Genomic DNA, 13,533 nt, shown 5'->3' with positions numbered 1-13,533 from the left:
CTGAAGTGTCAGTAAAAAACCCAATTAGTAAAAACCCTATCTTATTAATAACAATACACTGGACAGCATATTATTATAATAAATCGTCAAACCTAATAATAGGTCAAAATTCTTTATAACAATAAAAAATACTACACTCAAGAGGTGTAAATCGTCAATTCTAAGAAAAATAATTAATCGAGTTAACTAATGAGATGTCTATAATAATACTACTTACAAGGTACCTACTTTTATTTTTATAACATTATTTTTTACAAAAACAAAATTATACATATAAACTCGCTTAATATAATATAATATATAACTCACCTAATATAATATATATATATATATATTATACAATTATGCATACCTAAATCCTCATCCCTAGACTCTCATACAAATATATATAATCTCATACAAACATTTACAAACCCGGTATTTACAAATTAGACTGTAACAACTGTCCTAAATTTTACATTGGGAAAACTACGAGGAGCCTAAATATTAGAATTTCAGAACATTTAGCAGCCCAAAGATTGGAGAAGGATACTTCAACGTTTGCTAACCACTTATTAAATGAAAAACACACGTTTGACATTGAAAAGGGTGCAAAACTACTTCACAGTCATACGGGTGATTATAAATTATTCTACCAAGAAATATTAGAAATAAATAGAGCACAGTTGCAGAGCTTACCTATATTGAACGATCAACTCAGCTTTCCTAGTAGCCCTTTGTTATATCCTATAATATGATGTTTTACATATGAGACTATATTATGGTCAATTGTATTGACACACAATTTATAAATGTTTGTATGAGATTATATATATTTGTATGAGAGTCTAGGGATGAGGATTTAGGTATGCATAATTGTATAATATATATATATATATTATATTAGGTGAGTTATATATTATATTATATTAAGCGAGTTTATATGTATAATTTTGTTTTTGTAAAAAATAATGTTATAAAAATAAAAGTAGGTACCTTGTAAGTAGTATTATTATAGACATCTCATTAGTTAACTCGATTAATTATTTTTCTTAGAATTGACGATTTACACCTCTTGAGTGTAGTATTTTTTATTGTTATAAAGAATTTTGACCTATTATTAGGTTTGACGATTTATTATAATAATATGCTGTCCAGTGTATTGTTATTAATAAGATAGGGTTTTTACTAATTGGGTTTTTTACTGACACTTCAGCTATTCATAATTTGTTTATTGTACTTTTTGTTGTAATTTCTGACTAAATAGGTAGGTAATGGAGTTTTTACCTACTTTATTGTATTGTTTTACTATATAAGGTAGAGTTAAGGGTGTTCGTTGTCAGTGTGTGTTTGCCTTTGGTGAGTGTACACGACGCCTGAAGATGCCGAAAGGCGAAACCCGGGTCGCAAAAAACGACTTAAATGGAATAGTACAGAGCTTGAATCCATTAGAATTTAAATTCAAATTCCATCAAGTACCTTCGGTCGAAAGTATTAATAGATACATTATTGTTATTATCGATTATCGTTTGTATATAATGAAAAATAGATAAGCTATTTTTTATCTATGGCAATTATTAAAGATTATCAAGTTAACAAGGTTTTTTACGATTTCCATAAAATGATTCATATATTTACAAAATAATTAGTAATCTTACCAGATACCTACAGTAGAATGGCACGTATTCCATAGATATGATTTGGATATATTTATTATGCAATTATCTATATAACTAATTGTGATATTCCAGTAGCGAAGGGTGACTTTTGGAAAGAGATGTGGAGAAAGCATACTTGTCAGGCGTAGGTACTTACGGAAAATAAGAAGATAATCCGATATTACCACTGATGAATAGGTACACACTTAATGGATGAAATTTCAAAAGCTCACTGCCGATATAAAATTAAGCATTGAGTTTGAATTATGTATTTTTATAAACATTTATAAACGTATCATATATATACTCACCATAGTTTGTGATCTTTGAAAAAATCCGTTGTCGTGTATCAGTTCCATAACAATTTATAATTTTTTCCGTAAAACTAGACATTTTAAAATACTTCTGTATTTAAAACACTGACGAATGACTTAGGTATAATATCAGATCTCACCTGACGTAACTGACTGAATAAATTATCTTAGTCTATGACTAAACTAACTGATAAAAGTGATACCTAAATAAACATCAATAGATAAATTATTTTTTATTTTTAACAAAAATCAATATTTATATGTGATTGAATTCCATATAAATATATTTTTTAAATTATCTTATTATTAATTATTTTGAACAAATGTGCAGCCATAGATAATAATATTATGGGCAAATGTGTTAAGCGCTACTTCAACAAACTACCAATTTGTATGGACTGCTACAGACATCTTGAGATCACGTGACATAAACTCAATACAAAAAAACGTACGGATTCACCAGCGGAGACAATCAGAGCAATCGGAGAGAGACGTGATGTGGCATATTTTAAACTTGCGACAGATGCCATGGATGGTTCTTGTTAAAATTGGTGAAAATATGGTGAAATTCCAACATAATTATACGTTGTTGTAATATGTCGTTGGAATATTGAATAAATTATTTTTATATAATATTTATGCGATTATTTAAATACGTCAATATGATTTTTTTTATTAAGAAGGTAGGCTTTAAATAATCGCTTAGTATGGAGTTTTTGCCACTGTGACATACCGATTTATGATAACAGATAGAAAAAATCTGCAATGTAGTTTTTTGAATTAATTTTAAAGATGAATCAACGTGGAAGAAAAGGCCTTTAAAACACACTCGATTACAACACATATCATATTTGATATTGAATCCACTTTATCCTACAAATCACTAATCAGGTTAGGTTAGTCTTAAAAAAATCAATTTTCAGTATGCGTTAGATATGGAAAGGTTCTCCACCTCTGGGTTCCACTGAAATAAAGAATTTGTCTTTTATAAATATAATAAAGTGGCGAAGGGTGGAGATAGGCTGTTAAGATCCAAAAAATATAGCACACTAAACTTTGTCAGTCAAACGTATTTTGTTTTCACTGAACTTGTTAGTTTTTAAAATTCAATTAAAGCTTTCCTAATCCAAGCCACAGTAGATATTATTCAAAAAATATTCATTTATCAATAAAAAATCTTTAATTTTGCCGTTAAACAATACATAATTTTATTTTTTTTGTAGATAGAATATTTTTATTGATTATGGTTTGGTTAGGCAGGGCTTAATGAATTAAAAAAAACTAACCAACACCATCTGTAATAGTATGTATTCTTAATTCAAAGAAAACAAAAAAGTATCACTGAAAAAGTGTTCACTATTTTTGTAGCATACCTAAACTATAATGGTTGGTTTAAGTAGGGTTTAATTGAAATGTAGAAACTAACCAACACCATTTGCAAATTGTATTCTTAGTTCAATGAAAACAAATAAGTATGACTGACAAAGTTTAGTGTGCACTATTAATTAATACTTTGGACGCGGAAGATGCACACGGCGCGTAATGACCAGGCGGCCAATCGATGTAATTAACGTGCATTTTAAAGGGGGCAATTACAATCTCATTATCTATTCAGCAGCGAATGCGGTAATGTCGAATCTTAACAGCATCCTCCACCCCTCGCCACTGATATAATGAACTCTATAATATTGATTGTGAGTATTTATGCAGTTAAAATCTTTATGTAATTCGAAACAATAAAGTATTATCTGGCATAAAATATTTATTTGTATATTACGATGATTTTATATAAATAAGAAATGATTAGTAAAAAAGAGAACATTGTTTACATACACAGGTAATTTGCTGTAAATCACATTTTTATATCTATGTTATGGAAATTTTTCATAATATTTTTATTTGATGTGCGATATCGAAACTTGGACACTCCTAACAGTCTCAAAAACGAAATCGACTACTTCAATATCCTGTGTTTATACGTTTAACTTATTCTGGAATAAGATTTTTTTAAGTAGATATTTATTATTAAAGCATAAATTTATTTTATTATAAGAACATTGAAATCGTTCGCAGTTTATTGGATACATTGTTAGTATTGATTAAACTTCGAAACTGTCAACCGCGAATTTAAAGTGAGATATTCTTTTATAGATTTAATATGCTGAAAGTTCTCATTCTCCTCGTGTTGACTGTTGCTTTTGCATCAGCGGGTACCATCAGCAGGCCGACAAATGAGATCCAAGAATTTGAAAATTACCTCAAGAAAACCGTACACGGATGACAAAAAGGTAAGCTAGTGAGATAATAATTTAGTAAGTAAATAATATGTTTTTCAAAATTTATTTTATTTAGCTTATAATTAAACATGGTAATCTATTTTATACTAGGTATGAAACCCATCCAAGGATGCACGAAATAAAATCCAAATTATTGATAGTTATTATGAACAATATGCTAATATCTATAATTTAGGAATTTGTCTCATGAAATATCAGAAAATAAATGCCTGAAATCCCACCTTTGTAATTTTTTTACCGCTGCCAAGGAAACGTGTTTTGCGTATGTATTATGTCGACAATTAATAATTATTAATGAAGTCTTCCAAATAGCCAGAATGTCTTCTAAATCTTAAAATAAATTATTTAATGTTTCCCATTATTTTAAGGAACCACCATAATAATAATTATATAATAATACAACACACATATTATATTTTTTTTTAAACCGGAACTGCGCAAAAGACTGGTGCTCATTTAAGCTACATTTTTAGGAAAATGCAGAATTATAAATAAGGTTAATCAATTCGTAAACAAGAAGTTTTTTAAATATAAACTTGAATAAAAACAAATTAGTAGTAATTAAGAATAATTAGTGTGCAAACGGATTATCTTATAGATTTTTTCGTGTAACAAACCACTATATCAAATCCTATGTAAACGAAAAATTGCTTTAAAACACCTCTTGTCATCGCTTTTTACAACCGTATCATAGATTTTTTCAAGACGTGCAGTTACCTAATAGGTAGCAATCGTTTTGTAAAATCTATGGTGGATAAAAATGCCAGCTTCCTCATAAATTAGAATATCCAGTATTAGGAGCCTATATATTATCGTAATCGGTTCAAATCTCCTATAATTATGTTTCTTTGACTTTTCAATGAATAATTAGGATATTTTTATGAATATATTCAGTCGTGAATAAATAAAATAATAACTTACGTAATTTTTTTTTTGTTAAACTACTCACATGTTGTGCTATCTCATGACGTCATCTGATTGGATTTATTTCAGCCCCCGCAACTCCTGAATTGGAGCATTTGCAAAATGCATGGGAGAGGAGTGGAAAGTTTGAGGGTGACATAATCGTCTCGGATGATCAAATCAAGGAGTTGGTAGAGGAATATTCCGGAGTCAAGAATGCCATAAAAAACCCTAAACGGTTGTGGACCGACAAAACTCTGTACTATAAGATAAACAAGGCTGGTTATGGTACTCGTATATCACATTGATATTAAACATTTATTTATTTAGAACTGGACTTGAACCCACAATCATCGCTTTCCGGGTAGGGATTGCAATACCGAATGAAAATGTCAATACCGGTTTTTTGGTATTTCTTAATGAATACCGGTATTCATTAAAATATTAAGAAAAACAGAAGTAGGCACTTATCAGTAAATATAGCTATTAAAATATCTTTAAAACATTATTTATAACAAAAACCTACATACCTACTATTTATTATGTTTAATTTGAATATATTGATCATTTTAATAAAAGCCTTCAAAAATACTGGCTCATCAAGTGCAATAAGTCCGGGTACAGAAAAAGTTTCCTAACTCATTCACCGCGGAACATTTAATTACCACATTTAAATAACATGCTATTTTATCTAATGCCGACACAGCAGCTGTGCTGTCAGCTCTGTAAGGAATAAATTCAACGCTTGTACAGTCATCAATAATTATACAATAATTAAATATTTGTCGGGTGTTTTCTATTTCGAAATACTATGATAATTCATCGCGACAATTATATGAATATATTTGATCAATTTTGTTTTATTATTATTTCACCTATATGTATTGGATTCAGTCAATATATTTGCATTTTAGCAGCACATAACTTATAATTCATTTTCAAAAACATAAACGACTGTCCTTTCTTAATACCGAAAATTCCGGTATTTTGGATTTTTAAAACCAGTATTTCGGTATTGATGAATACTGGAATACCGGTATTGCAACCCCTATTTCCAGGTATAGCGGTTTATCGTTTAGCTACCGATGTACTCGCTTATCATGACGTAAAGTTCTAACAATTTTCAACGAATGTGTTGTTTAAAATTCCGTTAATATTGATAATCATCTTTTGTAAATTTGTAAAATAAAAATTGTGTTCGTGTGTAGGCATTCAATAAATATTCAATAAATAATGTTAGGTAAATTCTTAAATTTTATTTATTAGCCATATAAATAAAAAATAAATAATGTGTGTGTGCACAGAGAAGGCACTGTTGAAGTGAAACATCTCTAAAGTAGGTAGTGAAGTACCTATTTGTTTTGTTATTTAATGATGCCTAAAATTGTTGCTCTCGCCGTAGGGTCGGTGACGCAATGGATAGCGCGGTCGGCTGTTTCTCGGAGGATCTTGGAGGATTCAACTGCAGATCGAAAGGTTGGTGATTCAAAGCCACTCGCGATTGAACATTCTGTCCGGGGTTGTAAATGCTAATGGGTTTAATCAGTGCTCGAAATGGACCGGAACGTACCGGAGCGCCGTTCCTGTTCGTGAAATCGGTAAAATTATCGCTCCGTCTCGTAGAATAAATAATTTGACCGTCTGAGCTGGATAGGCCATATAATAGAAAATCTAACGCACTTATTTTTATAAAAAAAACACTTTGATAACTTTACTATGTAAAAATCTTCAGAAAACTGTCGAGCGCTCCGGTTCGTAAATTTTTCCATTTCGAGCACTGGGTTTAATGAGAATTATGAACCCAGTAAACTTATGCGGTCGGATATGTAATAATACAGTGACATCCATATTTGTGGTGGAACATACGAACACACAAGCAGTTTATTCAAAATTATTGTAAAAATATATCGTGGACAACATTTTTTTTTTTAAATTTAGATGCTGAGAACATAGCAGCCATTATATATGCATTGGAATACATTGAAAAGTTTTCTTGAGTTAAGATCAAGGAAGCTACCGCATCCACTGTCAACTACGTCTATGTTCAGGTAAATGTATTAATAGTGTTTTATTTTTTCTTCTTCTTTTTCCATTGGCACTATTTACTGCCCAAATCAAGTCTTGGTCTCTTCAAGTCTTCCCGGTTTCCATTATGTGACATTGTTAGTTAGTGTAAGGGAAAAATTATTATATGAACATGTATTTTATTTTGATCAAATTTCAGTAGGCATAGCCATATTTTTAGCAATCGGATTAAATCTTACTACCAAGAACTACCAAAACTCGGCCAATATTACATATATTTGGAATTAATTTTCAAACTCAGATTAACTCTAAACTAAAATAATTACAAGATAAAAAGAACTTTTTATATACAACGTTCATAAATTTTCTGTTGAATCATATAAACTTGACTTGACTAGCTTATACAATCAAAAAAATGTGTAATTGATAGAAATACTGAAAAAATATAGAATACTGAAATGTCATTTTGACATTTCATATTGATTTCCATAGTAACGCACGTATAATATTAATAATTTAGTTGCTAGGACCCCAGACCCCTAGCAACCAATAATAGTGTTTTGCTTTTTACGGATTTATTCCGAAATAACTTTTCATATGCTTGGCATCGTGCTCTGATATATTCTAAAAAGTTTCAAATGTCTAGCTAGTCGGGAAGTTAGTTAAAAATCGATTGCAAGATTTTTACTGGATAAACAACCACCGGACAAACAAGAATACGAGCTAAGAAAAACGTTGTAAAATCGCACTTCTTTCTTTCTTTTCTTTCGACCATGTCCGATCCTAATAGGATCATATGGGCCTCCACAGAGTAAAGGTTTGTATTGACAATTTTTTTTTTTTACGAGAAAAGGATGTCAGCCACTTGCTCAACCTACTAGATCCATACCCTGACACACACAAATTGAAAAACAATATGTGTACTTGCCAGACCCAGGATTCAAACCTGGGACCCACGGCGTTATAGTCCAACGCTTAAGCCGCGCGGCCACCGTGGGCGCAAAATCGCACTTACTATACAATCATAATTATTATAACTGGGTAAAGATTAGTATCTAACGTCCTGTACGTAAAACAACTCCTATGTGCTCTCAACAGTCCCAACTCTCAAATGATCCAGCGAAGCCGTGATCTTCTCAGCTTTCGCTTCCAACTATGGTGTTCGGTGAGGAATATTATTGGAATCCGTGTTTTTTTTTTTTTTAAACATAATCAATCAATTGTGCTTGTGCATCGTTTCCTTTTTATGGTCGATGCGCCTTTTAGAGTGTGTAGACTATTTATAGGACATAGGTGATGCACTGACATCACCCAATTTAATTGGTAAGGTTGCCACCTAATGCTCTACATCAGTGGCGAAGGGCGGAGGTAGGCTGTTGCCTTTGCTACTGCAGTCTACATAATTTCCCTTCACCATCCGGCACGTCTCCAAATTTATTAGGCATTTACGGTGGCGTTAAGAATGACATGCGTCCTTAGACAGCCAGTTCCAATTACCAGACTCCGTGCACCCATTTTTATCTGATACAGCAGTTTTGAACATGCTGCGATACTCTATACTCTATAGTCAGTTCGCAGCTCAAAATTGCTAATTCTTATCGTACTGGTTTTTATGACTTATACCTACTTTTAATACAACAAAATAAACTTTTTTCAGTACTTGATAATTTTAGATTGAATAGTTTGCTAGTATTCAATATAACATAATAATCATTTACCGCAGCACTACGATAATAATTAGTAATCAAGATCTACGGCCTGACTTTAGAAGGTCTTGGATCATGCCCATAATCGTAGACCAGGTAATTTATTGCGATTATATTTTCCAGAATATTAAGAACGGATGCTCGTCTAGCATTGGTATGGCTGGAAAATCGCAAAACCTTTTTTTGAAATCTGATAATCTTGGATCTGGCTGCTTCAAGAATGGCACAATCATCCACGAGTTCCTCCACACCCTGGGTTTCCTCCATATGCAGTGCACTCATAACAGGGATGACTTTTTTATGGTGATCTGGGAAAAGATCGAAAAAGGTTAGTAGGTACGAGTAACTAGGGAATCCAATCCCGAGCCAAAATTCTGATTCCGGGATTTCGGGATTACAATTTGACAATCCCGGGATCCCGGGACTGGTCCCGGGATTGGGATTTTTTCCATTGTTAATATAAAATTTTTATATTTACAAATAACATTGATAAAATCGGTCAAAAATAAATCTAGTATAATTTATATACTATTTAAGACATTTATTGTTAATATTGTATACGTTAAATCTTGGAAATACACAAGTTTAATGGAGTAAATAATATTGTAATATAAATAATAATTTGAATTTAATATGAGATTGCTATTTCTGATAGTAAAGATATAATGAATAGATCAGCGAGATTTAAAATAGTAAAGCAAATAATCATGGCGTACTTATGGCCTTTCCGCTTCATAAATCTAATTAGTCAGCCAAATATGAAACTGCCGTAAAACGTATGATATCATGGTGGAATTACTTTGTTAAAAGTGCGAAGCATTGTTTTTTTACCAATCTTTCTCATTTTTAATAATCTATGTGAAAAAATAAAATGAATCGGCAACCTACACATCAAACTTCATTCAAACTCAGTTTATTTCTAATGTAGTTATTTTGTATTAAAAGTATTTTTTATGTTAAATTTTCCATAAAAATTGATAAAAAAATCAATCCCGAAATCCCGGGATTATGTTTATCAATCCCGGGATTCATAGGTATCGAAAATAGCTCGGGATCCCGGGATCCCGGGATTCGGGATCCCGGGATTGGATTCCCTACTCGTAACATAACATATTTTTTTTTATAAATATTGAATAATCGTCAAATATAAATATTTGTGAAACAAAAAAAAGTATGTACCTATATTTGGATTCATAAATAACACAAATATCAGAAATATAATATATCTAAAGCGTCAATTACATTGAGCTACTTTACGAGCTGTTTGTTGGCGAATTTAAAAGCGGGCGATTCAGCTACTGCGATCGTGATGACACACAAAACTTTCCATTCGCTGAGAAGCCACAAGCCAGCAACTATTTTGACAGAACGTAGTTAGTTTTTTATCAGGAGGTTGCTACTGCGCTCTACTGCGCAGACGCAGTAGGCCCACACGCCGGCGTGTAGCGTGTAAAGTTGACCGGTTTTCAACTTTTCTCTGTAGATTGTTTACAATCTGCTTGTTAGCTTGTTCAATGATTACACTGGGCGACTTTACAGGCAGATTGTAAATTCGCCAACAAACAGCTCGTAAAGTAGCTCAATGTAATTGACGCATAACTGATTTAAAAAATGTAATTGAATTCTAGTTTTATTGGGTTGATAATTATGTATGTTACATTTTGTAGCGAAACAGCTCGATGAATGGATGGATGTAAATAGTTTTGTGGAGTATTTTTACTTTTTGACCACTTGTGGGACGTCAGGATAAAAATGTTTTTCGGTAAAGGAGAAATGGAGCAGCGGTGATTTTCTGTGACGCAGGTGACGTAATCGATTCGTCACAAGATTCAAAAATGGGTCTCGAAACTATTGAAACCAGTCATGCAATTAATAAGTTATATCAATATATTAAAAATATGCGTATTTCTCAGATAAAATATTACATACATAATAACAAAATCGCTGCAAATAACAATATCAAAGGGTAATGGATTCAAGCTATGTACTATTCCATTTAAGTTCTTAAATGGAATAGTACAGAGCTTGAATCCATTAGAATTTAAATTCAAATTCCATCAAGTAGGTACCTTCTGTCGAAAGTATTAATAATATCAAAGGGGTCAGTAAGTTACAAAGCCAGTCACACATAATATAGGTACATACTACTTATATTATTGGTTATTACGTGTCATCATTATTGTCTTTAATAATTATTATTTTTTATTGAGGATATAATTTGCGGTTTATATATTTTTTTTATCGTGGGGGAGAGGGGTCTTTTGACCTCAATCGATGCGTCAAACCACCGCTATCTCAAAGCATGAGCATAATTTTTTTGCACAAGCAACGAGTGATCCACCTTTCAGCTGTCAAAATAAGATCTCAGATTGCTCGATATATTGATTCGCTCTTTCTCGTTTCAAATAGAATTAAGTATAAAAAAAATTCAAATCAAATATATTAACTATCAGTGTTATTAATAAATAATATATATTCATGTTATTCATCAGTTGTCAAAGTCAGACTAGTCCTTCACACAAAAACCTGTGGTACGAGTAATATCGAATTCCAAAAAAATTTGACAGGCAATGACAGGTCATTCGTAAACAACAACGGGAGGGGCGGAAAAGGTAGGACCACTCGTTGTGAATGTATCGGCTTTCTACTTGAGTCGGCAATGGTTGAACCAATACTGAAATCGATAATTCTAAAAACATTATCACAGTAGAGCAGTACTTCTCAAACAGGGGGCCGTGGAGCTCCTCCCAGGGAGCGTTATTTGAAAACCGTTGAATTTTTGTTATCTCAGGTAACGAGAAAAACTTCTTGAAGTATAGCAGCGAACAGATTACGAACCTTGGTCAGACATATGACTACGGAAGCATCATGCATTATTCGGAGTATGCATATAGCATTGATGGGACCAAAACTATTATACCAATACAGGCATGTATCAAAAGTATCACTGTATCTTTCAGGTCCACGCGAGTTTTGAGTTATGTAAATTCTATAAATCACATTTCACCGTGAGTTATCTTGTCCGAAAGAGATGGCCGTATGGCATTGAGATAAAAAATACCCGTTGTTCGTGGAGCATTGCAAGCAGTAATTTTAAAATTTTATTAGTTTCAATAAGAACATTAATTTTGAAAATAATGCTGTGATTATTAAGAAATATTTTAATAAGTACGTTTTGATACTTACGAGTACCTACCAGAATTTTATATAAATATATATTAACCCATTCGCTGTGGACCTTTTAATTAATATTTAATTATCACATTTAAATAGCATGCTAATTATATATAATGGCCACCTGATGGACAATGCACCAGTTGCGTTGGACGCAGCGAATGGGTTTTAAGATATGATTGTATTCTAAATTACTCATCTAACTACATATTTTATTCTGTCTTTCCTTTGTATTCCGGTGTGTTTTATTACGTATTGTATATAGATATGAATTTGATGTTAATTTTTATCTTATTTGCTTTTTCAGCTGACCACCGAAACAATCGGTCAGCGTGAAGCCATAAGTCAAATTGACATCACCAAGTTAAACAAACTCTACTCCTGCCCTGGATTTTAAAATATTATGTAGATTAAGTAAAATTAAATTTCTTGTATATATTTAAGATGTCCTTATATATAGTAACTTCATGTGTAATTTTTTTAAAACCAAACATTGTAAATTTTTCCATTTTAAACTGTGATAATAAAAAAGTGAAAACCAAAAAAAAAACATAATTAAGTGAAATTTAAATTAGTCACAAATAAAACGTCAATGAATTCACTTAGAACTATTACTGAATATAAAATTCAACTCAAACGAGGTACGGACCATTAATACTACGTCTAATACACGTATCGGAAGTATACTCACTCAAAATTATATAAATAGATTATCTACAACGTTTAAGGAATGTCCAGGATCATGCTTTGAAAATAGCATACAATCTCTATTTTGACCTACGCTGAGCATGTGGGCCGTTAAGTGTAAATTGTTTTTTTTTGTAAATTTAAATTATTGTAATACTACATGATAATTGTAATAACATAGTATGCTATGTAATTATGTAAATGTAAAGCTAAATAAGTCTCAGATGAGATTTCGTAGCTTAATAATAAAGTACTTTCATTAAAATATAACATTATTGAAATCAACTGCAACAGAAAATATGCCACTGGAAGAAATATATTCCGCAATCACATGGCACAGCGCATAAAATTTGTGGGTGAATCAAATATGTTTAGGAATTAGCTATGTGGTTTACAATTTGAGAATCCGTAATAAAAATTACGATTAAGCAAATATAAGTGAACCATAAATCTGAAAAGATTGTCCACCACTACGAAACAGATAACCACTAAAAGTTTTAGCGGTTGGAACTTCAACAATTACGTTAAATACCACGTATATTCAGTTAATACGTGATTGAATACACATATTAAAAGCACCTTATAAAAAATATTTTGACTTAATATTAGTGCCGAGCAGGACCCATCGGTTTTCAGACAATGTGCTACTGCTAAAATGTTGTGCAATGTGCAATGTTTATGTGATTTTGAATCAAAGTATTAAACAATACATTCTTACGTTAATTCCTAGGCAGCATCAGGATCTAGGTGTATTGCAAAGGGGTGCCGAATTGTATATTATTATGTTCAA

The 13,533-nt window shown here is 31.6% G+C and overlaps 1 protein-coding gene across 1 annotated transcript; it reads left to right on the top strand.

Annotated features, from left to right (window-relative positions):
• The first annotated feature begins 6,525 nt into the window (after positions 1–6,525).
• LOC147071698 (zinc metalloproteinase nas-4-like) lies at positions 6,526–12,453 on the top strand. Its single transcript, XM_085946371.1, has 4 exons — positions 6,526–6,627; positions 9,006–9,210; positions 11,674–11,810; positions 12,364–12,453. Exons 1-4 carry the CDS (start codon positions 6,526–6,528, stop codon positions 12,451–12,453), a joined length of 534 nt encoding a protein of 177 aa, XP_085802497.1.
• Positions 12,454–13,533: the final 1,080 nt, after the last annotated feature.

Source organism: Rhyacophila brunnea, unplaced genomic scaffold, assembly GCF_057557595.1.
Source record: "Rhyacophila brunnea isolate RB1 unplaced genomic scaffold, BYU_Rbru_1.0 scaffold_2, whole genome shotgun sequence".
NCBI classification, from domain to species: domain Eukaryota; kingdom Metazoa; phylum Arthropoda; class Insecta; order Trichoptera; family Rhyacophilidae; genus Rhyacophila; species Rhyacophila brunnea.
The sequence above is the reverse complement of the archived record's forward strand: the minus strand, read 5'-3'. Positions and strand labels throughout refer to the sequence as shown.

What these genes read in the sequence shown, in the direction of transcription:
- LOC147071698 (XM_085946371.1), top strand. Translation starts at nt 6,526, where the DNA reads ATGCCTAAAATTGTTGCTCTCGCCGTAGGGTCGGTGACGCAATGGATA. An exon ending in ATTCAACTGCAGATCGAAAG is followed by an intron (nt 6,628 to 9,005) that starts GTTGGTGATTCA and finishes TATATTTTCCAG; the next exon opens with AATATTAAGAACGGATGCTC. An exon ending in CTGGGAAAAGATCGAAAAAG is followed by an intron (nt 9,211 to 11,673) that starts GTTAGTAGGTAC and finishes TTGTTATCTCAG; the next exon opens with GTAACGAGAAAAACTTCTTG.